This window comes from Petaurus breviceps, unplaced genomic scaffold (genome assembly GCF_028583685.1).
Source record: "Petaurus breviceps papuanus isolate PSGF00001 unplaced genomic scaffold, PetGlider_PUasm1.0 90842, whole genome shotgun sequence".
Lineage (NCBI taxonomy): Eukaryota > Metazoa > Chordata > Mammalia > Diprotodontia > Petauridae > Petaurus > Petaurus breviceps.
The window spans coordinates 21,398,603-21,422,079 of NW_027187358.1; the positions used below are offsets into that span (position 1 = coordinate 21,398,603).

At 34.7% G+C, this 23,477-nt stretch overlaps 1 protein-coding gene across 14 annotated transcripts in view; it reads right to left on the reverse strand.

The window, feature by feature from the left end:
* CCDC88A (coiled-coil domain containing 88A) overlaps positions 1–23,477 on the reverse strand; it is a 173,670-nt gene that overhangs the window by 74,394 nt on the left and 75,799 nt on the right. For all 14 annotated transcript variants that reach the window (XM_069071745.1, XM_069071744.1, XM_069071743.1 and 11 more), the window contains 5 exons: positions 22,302–22,442; positions 12,581–12,750; positions 10,380–10,461; positions 8,090–8,248; positions 1,770–1,916 (listed from right to left, as the gene is read on the reverse strand). In XM_069071745.1, the coding sequence (XP_068927846.1) occupies positions 1,770–1,916; positions 8,090–8,248; positions 10,380–10,461; positions 12,581–12,750; positions 22,302–22,442 (699 nt within the window). The remainder of the gene's footprint in view (positions 1–1,769; positions 1,917–8,089; positions 8,249–10,379; positions 10,462–12,580; positions 12,751–22,301; positions 22,443–23,477) is intronic.

Consider the following 23,477-nt stretch of genomic DNA (forward strand, 5'->3'; position numbering starts at 1 on the left):
TATCTATCTATCTATCTATCTATCTATCTATCTATCTATCTATCTATCTATCTATCTATCTAATAGAACGCAAGCTCCTTGAATAAAGACTTTCATTTTTGTCTTTGTATCCTCAGCACCTGGAACAATCTGGCACATGAGTAAGGTGCTTATTATTTTTTGAAATTTAATTGATTGCTTTTCTCTCCCTTCCCCAAATCTCTCTATTTCCTCATTTATCCTCTCCTTACTTCTAGCCTCAGGGAACTAGGCAATCCTTTTTTTCAGGGTTGACCTCAAGATTCAAGATTCCTATCCCTTCCCACTTCTACCATGAACTTACATCTATCAGTGATCATCCCTTTCCTTGACCTATAACCACAATTTAGTCTCCCTTATTCTAAAAAGCCCTCTCTTGACCCTGTTCAATCTTGGCCCTTTCAATCTATCCTAGGAAGTATACTTTATATTTTCTTACCTCTTACTCACTCATCAACCTCTTGTAATCTAGCTGCCATCGTAGCATGCTACTGAAATGGGATTTTTTTCAGTGTCACTCATGACCTTTTTTCAATCCTCAATACCCTCTGGTATATATACCCTAGCATCTGACTCTGAAGCTACCTTCCTCCTCCTTTCCATCTTTCCTATATGGCATAATACTGATTACCCAACCTCTTTCTTTCTTGATGGATCAGGACAGCCAGGATAACCCCTAGAGTTCGGCATTTATCCTTTTATATTCTCTCCTTACACTTGTTCCTATGCTGAGCTAATTTACACCCAGGGTTTGAATGAACACCTCTGTGCAAATAGCTTGAAATTATCACATAACTAAAGCTCAAAACTCCACATATCCAAAATGGAATTCATTATTTCCACCTACCTGTATGCCTAAAATCTTCTTCTGCCCTAATTTCTTTACTATGAGTTAAATTCACCAGCTTCTTCCTGGCAATCTTTGTTTTTTCTTTTCTCCATGACCGTTTCACAGAGCTAGCTGCCAAGCTCTTTCCTCTTCTTTCCATCTCTGCTAGTTGCCTTCTTTCCATACCCAAACTACTGTAATACCTTCTTTTCTTGTCTTCCTGCCTCTAGGTTCACCCTTCTCCAATCATACTGCATATTTTCCTCCTATGCTATTTTGAATAAGCTTCCAATCAGGTAAAATTTGAAACTATTTTATCCTGACACAAGCCTTTCCACAATCAGACTCCAATATAAATTTACATTCTTGATACACTACTTCCCTCTTCAGGTATTTACTTTCTAGTCAACTTGCACTACTTATATTTTTCTCACCTCATCCTCTATCATTCCTTCATAACTGGAATGGATTCTTTTCCCTGCCCACCTTCTTTTTAGGATGCATCTCCCTTTTTTCAGTGCCATGTCCTCCATGAAGTCTTCTTCTCCTGATCCTTTCAATGAGTATGGCTTCTGTCTTCTTATATTTACTTATATTTATATACTATTTCTTATAGTGTTTTATTTTGAAATTCCTTTTACACTCATCACATTCTGTAATCACAAATAAGTACAAGTACCATCCCAATAAGTCTATAAGTTTCTTAAGAATAGAGACTATGCCTTATTTCGCCTCTCTATCTCTAGTACCTACCAGAATGTCTTGATCATAGAAGAAGGTGCTCAAGAAATGTTTGCTAAATTAAATTTAAAATGAACCATTCCTATGCCACTCTATTATTCATTCTCTTGCGCTGAGAAGAAATAAGCTACCTTATATTTTCCCCTAAAACCTGTACGTTCTATCAAGTTTATATTCTTACCATCTCCATATCATGTAATTTGGCCTTCAGTTGTAAGTTTTCTTTTTCTAATTCATGTAATTTATCAGAACGAGTACGGGTTCCTTCCAGTTGGTCTTCTAACATACTTTTTGTTTCCAATAACACTTGATTGTCTTCTTTTAATTCCTACAAACATTTTAAATAAGGCTTAATCATATAAATCATATAAATATATGTATTGTGTGTATTATTGTAAATATTACTATCTGTACACATTAAAGAATTCAAAAGAATAAAATGCTCTATTTTAATAGTAAAATAATAAAATGAATAAAGTTTCTCTCTGTCTCTGAAGTAATTAGAAACTATATATGCCTTTTCAAAACTCTAAACAGGAATCAGGGTTCTTTTTTCTGAGTTCCATGTCTATGCCTAAAAATAATAAAACCCTGATTTCAACCTCTGAAATCTCTGTGTGGTCATAGTGTCATTTAACAGTAACTACCTATCAAAACAACTCTGTGAGAATAATTTTCCTGTATCAATAGTAAAACAATAAAATGGTTCTATACTTTGATGAACCTAAGATCTCATCAGTATGAATATTGCTTTCACTGGTTCATGCTGAGTGCAAATCACTGGAGGATTTCCTCAGAGATTTTTTAGTAGTTTGTGGATACCAGCATAATAATCATAAATATTTGCATAATACTTTAAGGTATACAAAATGCTTTACAATTAAATCTCATTTGTACCTCACAAGCACTTTGTGAGGTAGATCTGTTTTCAAAGATGAGGAAACTGAGGTTCAAAGACATTAAATGACTTGTCCACAATAACAACAACAGTAAATATTGAAATCAAGATTTGACTCTAGGTCTTTCCATCCAAGTTCAGCAATCTAACCATTATAATACAGTAAAATGATTGAAATGTCAATATTACTCTTTATTCTTGATACACGACCTGCCTACCTTCTTTTCCAGTTACGCCTTTCCTTGACAACATGTTTCAAGCCACTTCTTGTACACCTGTAATATGCTATGGCCTACCAAAACCTGCTATGCACACCTGTCCATTACAGTTTAGGTTCCCAGGGATTTTGATTCTTCTAAGACTATGTTATTACCTGATATTCAATGACATGAAGTATCACCAAGAGAATGCACTTCAATACAAAAGAGCTATAATTTTGTCAGTGAGAGTAATTCCTTCCACCTACAAAGATCACTACAAACTTTCAAGAATTGGTCTTCCAAGGTTCAGTGGCCAAAAAAATTCTCTTTCCTAAGTTAGCCAGGCTGGTCCTTAAACCTCAGTTATACAGTCCCCAAATGTCACTGTACTCAAGAAAAAAAAAAAAACTGATGTTGAAAGGATGGGTTTTGGTGATAGGGATCAGTTTCATATACGTAAAAGTACTACATAATATTCAAATGCAAGTCAGGTTATTCTATTTCACATATTCAATTTTGGGTTCAGCTCACTTTCTATCTATACTGCCTTTGCAAAATATGGATTAAATCAGTGGGATACATAACATGAATAACATGCACTCCTCATCCACATAGAAAGCTTTTTACCTAATAGAGGAAACTGACTCTACAACTGTTACAGAAAAAGTGCTCTTTGTTAGACTCTATGTTATTTCACTCTAATGGACCTCTCCTACATGCAAGCTTTCCTGATATGTTAGTGGCTTACTCCAAAATTACCTGTTATATATTGTATCAATCAGTCAACAATCATTGATATGTACTTCTATTTCATTTTCTTATTTTTCCCCAGAACCTAACAGAGTCTTGAGGACATAAAACTTAATAGGAAGGCAAGATGCCAAAATACTAGAAAAGTTCAAAGATGGTATCACTATCAGATGAAAGGAAATTTCAGAAGACATCAAGCAACTGCTTATCCATATAGTACTTCCTTTGTTCTCTAAAATCTTTAAATGCCCTAACCAGATGTAAAGGGTATATCCTTGATGAAAAAATAAGAACAATAATTCTCATTAAATAATGCTTAAAAAGGTTTACAAAGTGCTTTCCTCACGCTAATTCTATAAGGTAGGTAGTGCTATCCCCATTTTAAAGGTGAGCAAACTGAAGCTCTGAATAAGACAAGTGACTTACTCGTGGTCACAGAGCTAGTATCTGGGACAGAATTTGAGCTGTAGATGAATTCTCTACAGAAGACAACTTCTGCCTGAGAGGGATGGAGAATACAAGGACCCAGTGAATATACTGTATTGATTACAAAAAATAAAACCCAAAACATTTTACCTAATAAAATAAAATTGATTTCATAGAAAAATACATAGTTCTATACTAGGTCAAAGGTATTCACTAATAACATATAAAAATCAATAACATCAATAATCTGCTTATAAACGGATTCTTAAAAGCATATTCTAAATAGCTACCTTGAAAATAATCATTAGTCAAGACCTCAAATAAAGATGAGTATATGCTATTATTGTAAATGAAATCATGGGCAAAAATTCAAATCATTAATGAGGATGAGGCACGAGGATTATGTCTTCTAGTTAACAGAAACCACAAATAATAAAACACGCAGAGCAGACTGCCGGTAAAGATATCCAAAGCTTTCTCATCACTTAGGATTTTTAGTTTGCAGAGAGACTATTTGTCATTCCAGCAAACTAAGTAATGACAATAAAAAACTGAACCAGGATTTCAGCAATTCGTGTGACACACTTATCTCAGGCTTCCATCAATATCATTTGATACATCCCGGAAACATGAAATAAACCTTGGGTTCTCAAAGGAAAAAGACGAGCTCCGGAAGGGTCACCAAAGATTCAGGAACTCAAAGATATCTATCTTCTAAGGACCAACCTAGACAAGTCTAGAGAGATTCGTAACCAAGACAACCACAAAATCACGAAGTTTTCAACCCCAGTGATTTTCAGGCTGCCTGCCGAGCTGGAGAGAAGCTCTAATTTGCATGAGTGGAAGAAATACCTAAGAGCAGCAAAATAGAACCCTCTCCCAAGCATTATTAAAGGAGTCCCAGAGCCTGCTCCCACGTGAGTGCTCTCCCAATTCCCTCGGTCGCTAGAGCCGTCCCCTCCCATCTTTCCACTTACCCGGGCCCAAGCCTACCTAGTTACCTGACACAGAGAAGGTTCTTAACAAATACTTGACTAAGCATACGTTTTACCTTTAGCAACCTGGCAAGAGCTTTAAGTCTGAATAAAATCTGAAGACGTATTCTAACAGATATCTAAATGGCTAAGATTGCTAGTATATGGCTATTTATATGGAAACTATACAATACTGGTTCAAATATAAAAAGATTTACACAAAATTGCCATTATTAAATCTATTTGTTATGAGATCTAGTTTTACATCTCTTTTTCAATTCAAATAAAGATATATTAATTTTTATCATCACTGTTTTCTTATTTTTGTTGCTTTCAAATTTTTAAAGTAACATGTCTAGAGGGAAAATACAGACAATTCACCTTGAAAAATACAGTAAAAATCAAAGCCAATAGGAAAGTTCATGTTTTACAACAATGGTCTTTAGTAAAATCTTTATATGGGTCACATTTTATATAAACATTAAGAGTTTCTCACATATATATTTAATAACTAGCCAGGCACTTTCAAATGCATGTTCAATTATATAGTCTAGTTTTAAATAATTTTCAAGTTATAATATAATCACTACTAACTCCCAGGTTAGGGTTTTCCCTTTTCAATTCCTTTTCAGTTTTCCACTATAATTAATACAACCCCAATCTGGTAAAAATAGAACATCAGAAAATGGAAAAATAATACAAAATAGGTTATTGGAAAACATTACTGTGCAAATGGTCTTTAAACTAGTCTGTGGGCTCTGCAAGATAGACATGGTAACTCAAACTTCAAATTCCCTAAAATCAAACAGATAATCATTATTTTAAATCTATCTCCATTTTAATTCATCTACAGGCTCAATAATTCAAAATATAAAATTTACTGGAAGAAATTTAGCACCCCATGATAATACATACAAATCTACAGAGAGAGAAGGATAAGGCATGCAAAAAAACAACAAGCAAGTCTATTAGTTCATATTCTCTTGGTCTATAGTCAGATCTAAACTAGCAGAAAAAACTGGGTAATGGAAGCAATTATTCAAACAACTTTTATCACAATTATGCTGCATTTAACATAAAGTGATCATTTTGCTTAAATTATATAAATTAACTATATTTCCCTTTCCCAATTTCACTAAACAAGTCATAAAACATAAAAAGGAAGTTATTTTAATCTATAAGGCATATTTCTTTTCAGTTGCATACAAACTTGGAATGCTAGAGTCACAAGATACCTATAGGTGTATCGAGTTCAGCCTGCTCACTTTAACCTCAAAAAAACAGAATTAGGTAATGTAAGTCAAGGGTATAGAATAAGTAGTGGTAGAACCAAGACCAGAACCCAAATGCCTTAAAGTACTGGTTCTTTAACTTCATGTAAAGTACACCATTGGGAGTGGAGGTGGAAGGTGGGTCAGGGCCTGTGATTTCACTGATAGAAGGAACTTCCAGTATGGAAACTCCCTCTGCTAATGCAGATCAGTAACTCATTTGTAACTTACAGTCTTAAAAGAGTAGCTATGCTACCTATTAATGAATAAAATGACAAAAGGCAGTGGGAATAAAAAATGACTAAAAGGATAAAAGAATAAAGTAAACAGGACAATTAATGACTGAAGATCAAATGCTGCCAAAGTGATTTAAAGGCATCATTAGGATTAATATCTCATAGATAAACAAAACTTTATACCTTACAAAATACTTTCCTTGAAATAGTCCTGTAAACTAGGTATGACTAAATTCAACATACATTTCTTAAGTACTCATTATGTGAGAGGTAAAATACTAGGGCCTAGGGATACAAAGGTATAAAAATAACAAAATTCTGCATCCTGTTAGAATGTAAGAAGGTTATACTCCATTGGGGGAGAGTAGACTATAACAAGCACATTTTTTAAAAATTCAAAGTAAATAGGGGTGGCCAGGTAGCACAGCGAGTAAGAGCACCGGCTCCAGTGTTGAGAAGACCTGGAGATAGAATCCCGGGCTCAGACACTTAGCACCCACCCAGAAACACCTGGCCGTGTAACCTTGAGCAAGTTACTTAGCCCCAATTCCTTAGGGGCGGCCAGGTGGCTCAGCAAGTAAGAGCACTGGTTCCAGTGTCGGGATGACTTGGATCAAATCTGGGCTCAGATACTCAGCACCACACCCAGAAATAACTGGCCGTGTAACCTTGAGCAAGTTACTTAACCCCGATTGCTTTAAAAAATAAAATTCAAAGTAAATATAAAATAATGTCATAGTGAGAACAGAAGCCACAAGGGGAATAAGGACTCTTACAGAATATGGCCTCTAAAGCATTTAAACTGAGTTCTGAAGAGAGCCAGGAACTTCAAAAGGGAGGCAGCTTCTGCAAAAGCAAGCGGCAGGATGAGAATTGTTGTATAAATGGAAGAGGTAAACAGGTCAGTTGGGATGGAACAATGAGAAGATAAGAAGGAACAATGAGAAGATAAGAAAGAATAATGTAAAATAAGCCTGCAAAGACAAATCTGGGGCCAGAGAAAACTATTTAGGACAGCGTAAATTCTGGGCAGAGAGGTATCTACTATTTTTTCTAGAAAGGAATTTTAATATAATAAGATTAGAAATCATACACACTATAAGGAGAATGAAAATAATAATTTTTGAAGGTCTATATCTTCTGCTAAACAATTACCTGCACCATTCATCCAATTAATCCTACTGATCAAGAACGCCCTTATACCATATTGTTTAAGTTTGGTGAAAACTTAGGTCAAACCAAATTGTAACTTTTTCATGATGTAAATACCAGAGAATAAACAGAACAATTCCTAAATTGTTTTTTCACCTGTAGACGTTAATGATCTGACAAGAAAATTTAAGTTCACTAACTATAGGTGAGACTGTAACTAAGAATATTCTTTTATTTTCAATGTGGAAGGCATGCTTAGTAACATGACAGATATATTTACAGGTAGCAGGGGAGAATGTTATAAGATTATCACTAGGCTAAGACAGGAAACAGCCTTGGTAAATGATGCTAAGAGGTCATCAAAACCAATAATGAAAGGTATGAGATCCTATTCCACCACTATATCCTAAATTGTGACTCTAACAGGTTCTGTATTATCGAAGGCTGTAAATTATATTAAAGTATTCGTCTCTTCAATAGGATTCTAAAACTTCATTGTATTTATGGGAGAAAAATTAACGTCATTAGTTCAAATATCACAAAGTTTTGAGAAAAAAAAAGTACCACATTCGGTTTAAGAATGACATGGCATACCTCAACTCTTGCTTTATAAAATTCAATATCATGTAGCCTCTCTTTATATCTACTGACTTCACTTTCAAGTTTGTCAACTCTGATTGCTTTTTCTCGAAGTGCATCCAATTCATCTCGATAAACTCTGGCTGAGCGAGCATCCGAAAGCAAGTTCATGTTCTAATAAATAAGAAATGTAGTACATAAAGTTAGTATTTTTTCATTCTGTATTTCTAGATTCACAACTAAGATAATGCTCCTAAAAGAGTAAATGATTCTTAGTAAACTATCTTTTCAAAGGAGAATAAAAAGCAAAAAGTAATTATTTCCTTTTTACCAGTGTTACATTTAGCAATTATAAAATCAATGTGAAACTGTTTCAATAGGAAAAATAACCATCATAATAATATAAAATCAAAAAGAAATGTGACATAGTAAATTGGGAAAATGCTTTGGAGTTAGGGAGACTTGCATTCAAGTCTTGCTTGTGATACTGTCTCTATATGATAGAGAGGTAAAGGAGTTCTGCACCAGGAGGCCCCATATACTCATGAAATCAAAACATATCTATATATATACACACCCACATATAAGAACCTATGTATGTGTATTCGCATATATATATAGATATATTAAGAATTAACAATTTTTATATATCAACACAACTTCAAAGTGTTGAGCATTGCTGTTTTCATGAAAAATTTATCATTTAGAGATAAGATAGGAACTTGACCTATAATTTCACAAATGTAGATAAATGAGGAAACTTTCTTTGCCAATTCAGGTCAGTATCATCTCTGCAATGTTTAGCCTAGAAACTTATATCCAGCACTAAGAGATTAAGTGCCCTGCCCACGTCACACCATGAGGATATGTCAGATGGGATAAGTATAAAACTTGAATCCAAGTCATTCCAACTCCACAGACAACTATGTATCCACTATATCACATTGCTTCTCATGTTATACATACTTACCTACACAAATATGAAGATAATCAACAAGACTGGTATGATAATAGAGGAGATTATAGAGTAGAATGGTGGCCACAGTATAACTAGTAGCAACATGAGTTATCAATGAAAATGGCTACTATTTGGAAGGCTACATGCTGGGGCTGTGTGATAGCAAAGATACGTGGAGTAGAATAACTTTTCCTTGCGCCCTGAGTTCTTATGTTGTACAGTTTTATAAATTCCCCTGGGTTGCTCCATTATAAAAAAAATACACTTAGTTGAAATAAGTTACAGTTAACAACCTGGAACAAAGAATAAACTAAATTGAAAACTAGAGGCTTTTTTGTTAAAAGGAAAATTTAAAGAATTTAAAAGGAAATAAAGAGTGATTAAGTAAAGGTTATGAATTTTTTCAGAAAACGGTTTTGAATTAACTTAGGGACAAATATAATTATGATGTTTGTGAATGATTTTACAAAAACCAATAATATTTCAGTAATAAAAAGATAAATGATTATTCCTATCTAATCATTATGATAAAATTTGATGCCTAAAAGGCATATCCAATATGGGTGCTTTGTAATATAACATTAATATCATCACTTGATGGAAAAATAGTTTAGAATTTCAGAGATTTCCTATTTTGTCAACTAAAAACTACATTATGCACAAGGTCTCAAATCCGATTTCAAATCCTCATAGAGGTGACCTGAGGTCCCAAAGATTATGGTAATAGGATAAAAGTTTTGTCAGATTTTATCAATATGAAAAGGATTTGTTGAAGAGCTAGTAAATGACTATTATGTCTATTATGTGAAGAACCATCCAACTAAAGGTGGAGTTTCATAACCATAAGGAAGGTAACCAAGCAATACATTCTTTAATCACAGTAATCCATGAATAAATATAATCTACTAAAGAATAGTTGGAAAGATGAAACTATACCTTTATTTATATATTTAAATATTTTTTGGAGGGGGAGGTAATCAGGGTTAAATGACTTGCCCAGGATCACACAGCTACTAAGTATCTGAGGCTGGATTTGAACTCAGGGCTGGTGCTCTATCCACTGTGCCACATAGCTACCCTTATACCTTTAAAATTATATATCCCTGAAAAGAGTAGAATGCTGAATATTTCTAGACCATAACTAATGATGTTAAAAACAAATAATAACCCAATTAAGTCTTGAGAGGATTCTGATAAACAGGAAATAGAATTTATATAAAAAGTTAAGCAAATGAAAGAGAATGTTAATAAATTAATGATACAAAGATTTAATAATGTTAAATATTTTTAATAGCAAAATCAAGTTTATATTAATTATGTTTCCAACCTAAATTTCCAAGCACAAACCTCTTGTTGAAGCCTCTTTAATTCTGTCTCCATCTGTTCAACCTCCTGTTTACAGTCTAACAATTGTTCCGTCTTTTCCTCCCTTAAATTGAGGGGAAAAAAAGCTATTCAATTAAACAAGCATTTATTATTTATTTGTTATTTATTATCAAAGACAGTGTGCTAGGCACTAGGGAAACAAAGATAAAAAACAGAACAATTCTGTCCTCAAGAAGCTTATAGTTCATTTCATAGACACAATGAATAAATGAGCAATTAAGAGCAACAAAAATTGTAAAGTCAGGGTGGGTGGGAATCTATATTCACAAAGGAACAATATGGGAACCTCATTTGTGTTATACTGGTTTCCTAATTTCAGTACTGAATCCAGAGAATGGCAGCCAAAAGTAACTGCTATGGGAGTAATGGCAGATTTCTACATCTAAAAGTAAAATGAAGAGCCAAAACATCTGAAATTCCAATTTTCCTGTCAACTCCACGGATACTCAAAATATAGTACCAATACATGGGGATAGGTGGAGTTGGCTTTAGTTTGTTTTCAAAGGAGTAACAAATTTATTTCTTTAATATCTAAAATGTGCACAGGGATTTTATTTGGTATACTTAAAGACTGCACATCAAGTACAAATCCATGTCCATCCACCCTGATTTATTTATATTTACATGTTGTGAGTAATTTACTGATATTTATGATATAGATTTATAAAATTTAGTATTTTAGCAAGTGTGTCTTTTTCACTACGCATAACATTACCCAGACTATTTGACTGTCTTAATCTGCAAGTCCATTTTGTACTAAATCTTTGTTCCCTTTTTTTGAAAAGGTCCCAGAAAGAGTATGTTATAAATGTACAAAAGAAATTCCACAAGAAAATGGGATACTAGTGACTAATTTGTGCTTTAAGTAATATACCTGGAATACTTTTTATCCTCAGCATAATTCTGACTCAAAAAACTTTGTGCCTTACATTTTTATGATTTTTTAGTTAAATAACATTTTTATGATTTTTTATTTAATCAAACATTGCACAAAATTCTCCAGAATTTTAACATACCCCTATGGTCAAGTAAAATTTACTTACAAATTAAATTTGAATGTGGTGCAAAATGTTAAACTATTCATAGTCATCATTACAGTCCTAATTGCATGCTTTAGCTAAAGACTTGAGAGGACTCTACTAAATTATACAGGACATGCTAGTGTTCAATGTTTAGGCTATCTATTAACTGCCAGTCAAACTAATAACTGCAATCTTTTCACAATTTTCCCAGCACAGCTGTTTGTAGAATATCCTGGGCGTGTCTAATTCAAGAGACACGTAATAATGCAGATATCCACAAATGAAAGCTGCAGCATTCTGTTTTCTAATTTTCCTATAGACCATGATAGGATTTTCTCTGCATGATTCTACAAAATACTTAATTCAGTCAGTTTTAGACACATTAAGATAATTCATAGACTGGTCTACAGATTTCAATTCAAGTCTTTCCAATACAAATTATAGGAGAAAAAAACCTCAACTGTAAAATGAACAGAGCTGCAGTGGAAGAGGAGCCTCTCTCCTTTTGTGGTTCCCCTTATAATGCAGGACATGTTTGTGTGCTCTTTATACACAAATCTCCAAGGTATATGCACTGTACAGGTTTCTACTCTTTGAGGACTTAACATATTTTGAGTATACTGACTGAATTTTTGCTTTTTCTTTCTTTATTAGTTATTGCTAGTTATTACATTATATAACTAGTTTGAATTAAGATTCAAACAATTATACAACACCTGACAACTATATAACACTTCAGGTTTTGCAAAGTCCTTTATACAAATTATCTGTCTGATCCTCACAATAACCTAATAAGTTAAGTACTACGAGTATTATTAACATCCTCTTATAGATAAAGAAACTGAGGCTTAGAAAAGAGAAGTGATTTGTCCACAATGACAGAACCAGTTAATGTCAAAAGCAAGATTTAAACTCAGGTCTCTCCTGACTCCAATTTAGCAGTCTTTTCATAACAAATATATTCCTCTTTTAATAACAGTCATAAATATTCACATATAGAGTTCTATTTTTGCAATGCCAATAAAAGCTATTAATATACTAACTTTGTAACATGAAACTATAAAATAACTGACCTATATTTCATGAACTTAAGAGTTTCTAAGTCACTGAAAAAGTCACTTAAAATCAGTGTGAACTTACAATTCCTGCCTAAGCCTTCTTATCTTTGCCTTAGCATCTGCCAGTTCAACTGATAAATGTTGTCTACTTTCAGTCCGTTTCATGCCTGGAGAACCACAAGGTGACTGTGCTGATGAGGCGTGAGGTAGAAAATGAATACCATCTCGCTCCTCAGAGAGCTCTATAATGGTCTAAAAAATTAAATCAAAAAAATGCATGATCATTTTTGGCATTTATATATCAGAGAATTGAAAACAAAGCCCAAATATACCACAGACTTTATGCCAAACATTACTAAAAGAATTCAAAATTGAATACAATTGTAATTTCCCCATTTAACAATCATTTTGAAAACAGTCTACTGAAAATGTATAAAATATAAGCTAGTAATATAGCACCAATCAATGGCTTCTAATATTTTTTTGTTCAATTATTACCCCCCCAAATTAAATATGATCAAATTAACCAATTCAAGAAGCAGCAATCAAGATAGAAAGGTACTGAGGCTGAAAGATGGGGAAAATACATACAAGATTATTTAAAAATAAAAAAACCCATATGCATTGAAATCACCTTGTCCTAATGATATTCATTTAAAGTTCAAAAAGTTTCAGAAGTCATCACAAAGGGAAGTCATTTAAGGGAAAGTACTTTCTGTAAGCTCTGCCAAAAACTCACTATGCATAATTTTAGACAAGTCATTGAACTCTGTGAATAGATCAATCTACAAGTTTTTATTAAGTGCTTACCATGTACTGTTGGCACATCGTACCAATGCTAAGGGAGGAGAATACAAAGAAAAAGCAAAGCAGTCCCTATCCTCAAGGTGTTTACATTCTTTAGGGACAGAATAAGTGAAAATAACTAAGTACATAGAAGATATAAAAAGAGCAGATGCAAAGTAATCTTACTGGGGAAGGCACTAGATGCTGTGAGGACTGAAGAAAAAAAAAACCCATGCAAAATGTAAAATTTAGGGGCGGCTAGGGGCGCAGTGAGTAGAGCACGGCCCTGGAGTCAGGAGGACCTGAGTTCAGATCTGGCCTCAGACACTTAGCGAACACACACAAAAACTAGCCGTGTGATGTTGGGCAAGTTACTTAGCCCCAGTCGTCCTCCAAAAAGCTAAAAAAAAAAAAAAAAAAAGGTAAAATTTAAGTCTTGAAGAAAGCCAGGAAAACTAAGAAAGAACTGAGGGACAGCATTCCAGGCAAGAAGCACAACCATTGTCAAGGAAAGAAGGCAAATGCAGTGCCCTGAACGTATGGAAAGGACTAGCTTGTAAGATTAGAAAAGTATAAAGGGAACAGTTTGTGAATAAATAACTTTAAACACATCATCATCATCAGAACAATGATATCTAGAATTTATATAATGCTTTAAGACTGACATGACAAATATTATATCATTTTTATCTTCACAGGTAAGAAAGTGCTATTCTTACCATTTTACAGATGAGAAAAATTAAATGACTTGTTTAGAGCCACATATCTAGTTAAGTGTCTGAAGCTGAATTTGAACTCAGGCTTTTGTGACTCAGGTCAGCACTTTCTACCCACTACACCATCTAGCAGCTAAATGAAAGATTTTACATTTCATTCTGAAGATTCATTTTCCTTAAATAATTTTTGTGAAGACAAAAATAATTCATAGATGTAACAATACTGGGAAGAAATTAAACATACGATGTCGTTACTTTATTATTATTATTTTTTGCCTTTTTGGAGGGCAATTGGGGTTAAGTAACTTGCCCAAGGTAACATGGCTAGGGGTGTGTGTGTGTGTGTGTGTGTGTGTGTGTGTGTGTGTGTGTGTGTGTGTGTGGTCAGAGGCTGGATACGAAGTCAGGTACTCCTAACTCCGGGGCCGGTGCTTTACTCACTGCGCCACCTAGCCACCCCAATCATATTATCTTTAAGAACACAAAGAAAACCACATTCTAACCACACTAGATAATTAGCTATACCCCATACACCCTCAGGTTCCTTCTTGTCTCACAGTACCGCTGCATATACCTTCCTCTTAAATTACATGCCCATGTATGCTCCCAGAATCCACTTACTAAAATTCTATCTATCCATCAAAAGTCAGATCATATTTGACTATGACAGATAAAATCCTTAGAATCTCTGATTTCTGTCATACCTCAGGTCAACCACTACCTTCTATGAAATCTTTCCTGAATCCCACATGGTTGTTAGTGCCTCCTCTCAAAATTCTACTGTATTTATATTGCATAAGCACATAGTGTCTCCCCTGAAAGAATATAGACTCCTCAAAGGAATGAGACTGTCTTGTTTATAATTGTATCTCTTCAGTGCCTAGTAGAAAAGTTCTGCACATAGTGGGAGCTTAATAATGAATTGCTTTTATTGAAAAGGTAATTTTAAAATGACACTATAAATTAGAATCATTTTAATTCAATTTTAAAAGCATTTATTATACACCTATAATGTGCAAGGCCAACTAGGTGGTACAGTGGATGGAATGCCAAGCTTAGATTCAGGAAGACTCATCTTTATCAGTTCAAATCTGGCCTCAGACACCTATCTGTGTGACCCTAGGCAAGTCAATTTGTTTGCCTCAGTTTCCTCATCTGTAAAATGAGCTAGAAAAGGGAATGGCAAACTACTCCAGTATCTTTGCCAAGAAGATTCCAAATGGAGTCACAAAGTTGGAAATGACTGAAAAACAACAACATAATCAGCAAGGCACAGTACTATGGATTCAGAATGCAATGATAAAATGAAAATCATTCCTTATCCTTAAGCAGCTTGTATTCTATCAGAAAGAAGAGTAGAGGAAATAAGAGTAGGAAAATATATGTATGTATATGTAAAATATATATACGTATGTATGTATCTACACACACATATCAATGTGTTATACAGTACAAAAAACAATGGATCTGCAGTCAGAAAAACTCAGCTAGAATCCTACAAGCTAGCCTACTTAGTACCAGTGTGACCTGGAGCAATTTACTTCTTTGGTCCTCAATTTACTTATCTATAAAATGAAGAGGAGAAAGGGGAAGAGTTGGCCTACCATCTCTTAAGGTCTCTTCCAGCTCTAAATGTTATGATTCATCCCATAATCCTAAGTAAATACAACAGGCAGCATGGCATAGTAAAAAGAGCATACTCTAGTAATTTTTTTAAATAAATCAAATAGCAAAATCAGAATCATAAGATTTTTAGGGTTAAAAGAGACCTTACAAATGCCATAGTGGGAAATGAACTGGATCAGGAGACCTGGATTTAAGTCTTAGTTTTGCCACATATTAAGCCAAGTGACTTGCTATGTTTAAGTCATTTTACTCTCCTGCCCCTCAATTTGCACACTGTAAAACAAGAGAATTTCACTAATGTGATCTCTTAAGATTCCTTCTAGTACTAAAATTCTATGTTTCTATAACCTCATTCATTTTCCCCATTTTATTTTTTTGGAGCGGGGAAGGCAAGGTATTTGGGGTTAAGTGACTTGCCCAAGTGTCAAGTGTCTAAGACCACATTTGAACTCAGGTCTTCTTGACTTCAGGGCCAGTTTTCTATTCACTGTACCACCTAGCTGTCCCACTTCCCCCATTTTATAGAAGATGATGCTGAATAACTGAGATAAGGATTTGCCCAAGGTTATTCAACTACTGATAGAGGGGAAGGCAAAATTGGGGAACAATAATTACTACCTAGATTAGATAAAACATTAAAGTGCACTAAAGATGAATAATGATAAATAAGGCTAAAAAGGGAGATTGAACCAGATGGCAGAGGGCCTTAAATAATTATTAATAGTTTGTGTTTTATCATATACGGTGTAAAAAAAACCTGAATTTTTCGGATTGACAATCATACCTGAATTATTTTAGTGGCTACATAAAGGGCAGAAGCCAGAATCAGGAGAGTCCCAGCTCCAAAAATGATCTGTTTGATCCTAAGCAAGTAACAACTTTTATGAGCTTTAGTTTCTTCTGCAAAATGGGAGACTTACATTAACTTCATAGGACTGTTACAAATTAAGTGCTTGTATAAACCCTAAAAGGCTGTATTATCATTGGTGGCAGAGGTAATGATGATGATGACGATGACAATGATAATATTAATGCCTTTATTAAAGCTAGTGCAATAGTCTATATGTACATACAAACTATCTGTAGCTGGTTTCAAAAGCCCAATAATCCACCCCAAATTCAAAGCTAAAAGACAGGTGTCAGTTGATTCTGAAAGAGGGCTAATAACAGTACAGATGTCAGGAGTGCAGTTTTGAGACTATCAGCTTAGAGACCCTGTTTTGATGGTTTTAAAAGCACCTGAGCTTGTTCTCAATTGGACACAGATTCTTGATTCTATTTTACTAACAAGCAATTACTCTGGGAAAAGCAATAGATTGGAGCTCTGTCCCAAGGTTTTATGACTCTGACTAAGTCATTTAAACTTCAGTTACACTATCATTAAAATGAAGGTGAAATGCCAAATAACTCACTGGGTTATGAGGAAAATACTACATTAACTATAAAAAAAAATACAAGGTAAACTATTTCTAAAAAACTAAATAGGCATATGTAATGGCAAGAAAAGAATTAGTTCACACCTTGTTTCAGCTATTGAATTAACACCTTGTTTCAGTTCAAGTTTCTTTTGAGCCTTGTATCAAGTCTGTTAAGAAACAGAATGTGTAGGGGGGTAGGTGGTGCAGTGAATAGAGAGCAGACCCTGGAGCCAGGGGGACCTGAGTTCGGATCCGGCCTCAGACACTTAACACACACACACACACACACACACACACACACACACACATAAACTAGCCATGTGACCTTGGGCAAGTTACTTAACCCCAATTGCCCTCCAAAAAGCAAAAAAGGAATGTGTGAACCCTACAACTTGTGAATCCTAGAACACGTGAACTCCTGCAACAGGAAGGGGAGAAGCTAATGACCATATATAAGGAGAATTTACTGGCTGGGGACAACAGAACTAAGAAGAAGACTCGTGTGGTGGCAGTCAAGAAGGAGAAAACTTGCGGTATCCCAGCACTCTGTCTACTGTTTGTGTTGATGTTTGTTTGTGATACTTTGTACAGAAGCCCTGGAACCTTACTGGAAGCCCTGAAAGAGGATTTTCTGATTGTATGTTTACAGAAGTTCTGGAGGAGGATTTTGGAGGTCCTGGGACTTTACTGATGATTTGTGCTAACCTCCTGGACCTTGTTTGTGGGTCTACATTGATATCTATGTTGATGATTTATGTTGAGTTCTCAGACCTTGTTGTTGGGTCTGAGTTGCTTTCACAGGCAGATAGTGAATTGATGATGGTGCCAGCAATGTGCATGAATATTATTGTGGCTCTGTCAAGCTTTGTCTTCCCAGAAATAGGAACTGTGAAGGATCTGAGGTGGACTGGACACTGTGAACTTTAATATGGAACGGGAACTGGATGAAGAACTGGACAAGGAACTGGGAGCTGCCTGCCTTTGAACCCAGGTAGACAGCTGGAGCTGGGACCATGGAAGCTGAGAGCCAGCCTCGAGTCAAGCTGAAAGAAGACTTTACTTGGATACTGTGTACTGACCAAGAAGATGATGATTTACTGTGACCTAGGGGTAGAGAACTTTGACTTTTGTGACTGAATTAAGGATTTTGTGACTAAACGAATGTACTTTGTCTAAAACTATGTGACCACTTTGGTGAAAACTAAGTGGCCATTTTAGTGATAAGCTATTGAGTTGTGACATGGTGAATGCTGTATTTTGATTTTCTATGAATGTTTTACTCTGATTTGTTACTGAATAGAGCTCACTATACTATGTAATCAGAACATTGAAAGCTGTTCACAGCAGCAGTCCTTTGGAAAGCTGCTCGTGTATGGCTTTACAGCAAGCATAGTACTCTGACCAAAGGTGAAACTTGAAAAGGACACTGGAAATCACCTAGTTATAGCACTGTCAGCTAACAAATGGCAGCAACTCCTGTACTTCTGACCCCAAAGCCAAATCTCTGCTCTACATTATAGCTACTAATGACCCAAGAAATTGAGAATTATGGAGGAATACAATATCAAAGAAGGAAAGTGCTTTGCATATCACTGTGCTAGCATTATGATTTGTTCTACAGGTATGAGGTCTAAGATCAGAATGATATTATCTTACCAATATTTGGTTGAGAAATAGAGGATTACACGTAAAAACAATTCTATATATGATTATTACATAGTGACAACTTACTAGCCTTCTCCTATCTCTACTTTTTGATAACTCCCTCCTTCAACTCTATTTTTTCCAGATTCTACCCTCCACTTCCACACCATCCTCCCATGCAGGATGCTGAAACAGCAGATGGGCTTTTAAAGAGTGTTAGACAGGGTAAGTCCAACTTTCTGAGTGCACTTTGGTTCTTCCTGGTTTACTAATAACATTCCACATCTGGATCTTGGGAGGAAAAAAACTGATTAAGGCCAAATTTTTAGTCCTGAAGACTTCAGAGGTATCAGGTATTGATGGAGGAAAATGGGCTTACCTTCAGATTTTAGCCCAATGTTTTATTCAGAGTAGAGAGGATGGAACAAATACCAAGGAAGGGAATTTGTTCTGGTGTATCTATATTCCAATAATAGCATTTACATGGCACTTTAAGGTTTGCAAAATGCTTTAACAAACATTCTCATTTGATTCCCATGATAACCCTATAAGGTAGGTACTATTATTATCCCTAAAATAATAATATTATTATTATTTTAAAAATAAATGGAGGTTGAGAGAAGTTAAATGACTTACTCAGGGTAATATATCTAACAAATGTTTGAGGCAGAATTTGAATCCAGATCTTCCTAACTTCAAATACAATACACTGTTGCACCACCTAGCTATTTCTCTTAAATGAATAGGTAGAATGAGTTATTTTTATTATCTGAAGGTTATGCTTTTAGATTTTCATTGAGACTTGACATAGGAACTGAAAGATACAAGGTTAACGCATTTGATTTAATTCAGTATTTATTGAGCAACTACTTTGTACAATGGGTTGTGCTATGTGCTGGGAACATGAGGTTAAAAATCAAGCAGTCTCTGCCTTCAAATAGCTTATGTTCTAGTGGGGGATGATATACAGGCACACAGGTAAACAAAAATATTTTATAACTGTTATCTGACCAGATATAGAACATATACAAAAAAAATGCATCATAAATTTTAAGAGGTAGAGAACATTAATGATAGAGAGGAGATAGGGAAAGGCCATCTATAGACTGTGGCACCTGAACTGTGCTTTGAAGGAAGCAAGAGATTCTAAGAGGCAGAGGTGAAAGGGGAGTATGTTCCAAAACTTACTTTCCTGTGTTCTTCCCTTATTAAAATGTAAGTTCTTTGAGAGCAAAGCTTGTCTTCACGTTTATATTTATATCACCAGTGCCTGGCACATAAAAGTTTTCCAATTTGAAAAATGGCATTCTATCTACTAAACCATATTGCCTTTTCTAGGTTCATTTAAGTAATTAAAAGAGACAAGTAGGCACTAAATAATTAATCTTTAATTCATTCATTACAAACATGGGGCAATTTGTACAAAAGTATAGTGGGAGGCAATGAAATGTTACACAAAAATAACTAGTAGGCTAGTTTGACTAAAACCAAGAATGTGTGAAAGGATGTAGTAAGAAAAAGATTGAAAAGCCAGGTGAATATAGAGGACTTTGAGAATTTTGTCTTAAGCCACTGCGAATTTCTGAATAAGGTAACATGGTCAGATTGTGTTCTAGGCATATCAACTGGGCAGCAGTGGAGAAAATGAATTGGAGACGGAAAAGATTGGAAACTGGGATATTTCAACAGTCTAGTACATATCTTCTTCACATATAGCTGTTTTCATGCTGCTTACCCTATTGGAATATGATCTCCTTTTGCCTTTCTTTGCATCCCCCAGCACTTAAATGTTTGCTGAATGAATTAGGGAAGAGGTTATAGAAATAGAGAGGGATGGATGAGAAAGATGTGGTAGAACTGAGAAGACTTTAAAATGAAGGAATCTGTGTTGAATGTGGTGAAAGGAATGATTCTCAGGTTGTGAGCCTAAGTGAATAGAAAAATGGTGGCACCCTTACTAAAAATAAGGAAGGAGAAGGAAGAGGAAGTTGTAGGGGGGGATTATAATTATTTCAAATGTGGATATACTGAAGTATACTTCTTTAACCCAAACATTCCCCCCACCCTGACACATACGTAGTCCATTTTGATTATTTTATTACAAGCTACATAAGTCTGAACTGAAACAGTTTGCATATGAGAAGTTGTCAAGGACAAAGAAAATCATGAAAAACATTATAGCAGGTCATCATTATAGTAGGAATCATGTAGCATGATTTATTCAAACTTTTAAAAAATAATGACTATAAAACAGAAGGACTTGGCAAAAAGAGAAAGCAAAGAAAGTATGACAGAGAAAGTAATAGAATAATATTTAATTTAGGAAAGGGATTGAAACAGAAAGCAAATGAATCAAATATAATTAAGATAAGTATTTTTGAGGCTTGTTTCCCCACAGACTCTCTCTTTTTCTTAGTCCCTCTTAATTGCACTGACTCCTTTCAAATTTGGTCTTAGCTCTAAAAATACCCTTTATTTCCCACCATCTCTGCTTTTGGTGCCTAGAAATAACAGAAAAGAACCTTTTGGTATAGCTAGGTGGCTCAATGAATAGAGCACCAGCTGTGGAGTCAGAAGGACCTGAGTTCAAATCAGACCTCAGACACTTAACACTTAACTAGCTGTGTGACCTTGGGCAAGTCACTTGATCCCAACTGCCTTGCCTTCCCCTCTCCAAAAACAAAACAAAACAAAACAAAAGAACCTTTAAAGTGAACTTGTATGCATAATGTTCACAAATGCCAGTGTTAATTTTTCCCTTATGTTCTTTTCCCCCTATCATGAGATCAATTAACTGCACAAATCAATAATAAGTCTGCACTGTCTGGTTCAGCTGCTAAAAAATTATTTTTGCCAACCACATGCATTTGTCTGGTCTTTAAAATGGCCAAATGCCTTCACATGACATACAACAGAGTTAAGGATATTTTCTTTTATGCTGGAAGACAGTCTGCCTAAAGCCATTTTTTGGCACAATTTTTCATTCCCTGCTAGAATTTGAGAACTTTTAAGACAGATGTTTTATTCAAAATACCTGTTATTCTCCTTAATCTTATTTTTCCACTCTTTAAATGTGGCAATAAAACCAAGAAATTAACCTTAAGTACATCCTTACACTGCTAGTCCATTTTTTTCACTTGCAATCAAATATATTTTGAGTCTCACACTTCTATACTGAGCCAAAGCTATGAGGATAAGACTTTAAAAAGTCACATAGGAACAATAAGAATTTTTCTTTTTGGAGGAGGGAAGGCAGGGCAATTGGGTTTAAGTGACTTGCTCAAAGTCACACAGCGAGTAAGTGTCTGAGGCCGAATTTGAACTCAGGTCCTCTTGACTCCAGGACTGATGCTCTATTTACTGCATAGCCTAGCTGCCTCAAAAATTTTTTAAAAAAGAAAATTTAACATCTACAATTTGTTTCTTTGTAAGTTGAGACTTCTACTTTGCTCTAGAATAGTTCCTGTGCCACATATAAATGTGGAAATCTAATACTTTAAGAATAGCTCCTGAGAAGAAGAATATTTTTAAAACCACCAGAGTTATCAGGGTTGTTTTGCCTTTAAGTTAAGAACAAGTTAATTAACACAGCAAGAAAAAATAAAATGCATACCTCTGTGTGTTCATCTCTCTCATCTATAAGTCTTTTCAAATGTAATGCCATATTTTTCAAGAGTGGCTCAAGATCCTCCTGAGAAATATCAGTCACTTCCATCCACTGGAGATCGAATACGTTTTCCTGATTATGAGTTACCTTTGCAAAGCAAAAAATAACCTTAAAAAATGCAGTATTTAATGCTAAAGTCTTGAATAAGAAAACCATGGATAAATGTACCAAGCACCTAAGATCAGAAATCAAGAAGAGGGAAAATTAGGCAAACTCATTTTTATAATTATTTCAAATTCAGATGTGCCTTCCATGTATCAATTGACAATAAAATAGTTAATACGTAAGAATCAATTTAATTTTGCTACAGTATTAACTCAATTATCAACCAACTAGTCTAATAAAAATAAAATTAGCAAATCTAGTGGACCTGAATATATCCGAAATGCAAATGTGAAAAGGTCACTATAAAGCAATGATTTCAAATGAATATGTTTTTAAAATAAATTTCTAAGGACTTACTTCACAAATTACATCCATAACATCTCTGTTGAAAGTGATTATACCAATATTCAAAAGTTAAAAGTTGCAAATTTTCTATGATAAATTATGTTAATCCATTTGAAAAGCTAGACTTTTATGGAGAGCATAAAGAACAACCCTAGAGAACTTACATAATATATCAGCATTTTAAATTTTAATGTAATTATTTTTTGAATCAGAGATTTCCTTGGTATAGAGAATTACTAATGAGGAAACTCTGTTCATTGGCTCCTGCAACTTGAGAGTCCTAGAAAGCCATGAGTAATTAAGAGGTTAGTATGAACTATTTGAGAATAGGGGTCGTGTTGCCTATTTGTGAATTCAAAATCCAGCACACTTAGTACAATGCTTTGCACACAGTGAGCACTTATTAAATGCTTTTTCATTCAGTTAATCATTCATTTCATTCATGTTAGGATCACAAAGCCAGTATATCAAAGGTGGGACTAGAACCCAGATTTCCCTGAGTCAGAGGCCAGAACCTATCCACTACACCATGATGTTTCTCATCACTTCCATTTTTAAAAAATGAAAGCTTAATCAAAATCCATAAAATCAACCAGTTTCACTTTGGGAAAATGAAAATAAGAGGTATATATAGGATGGTAAAACACAAAGACCTATGACCTGGTATTTTAA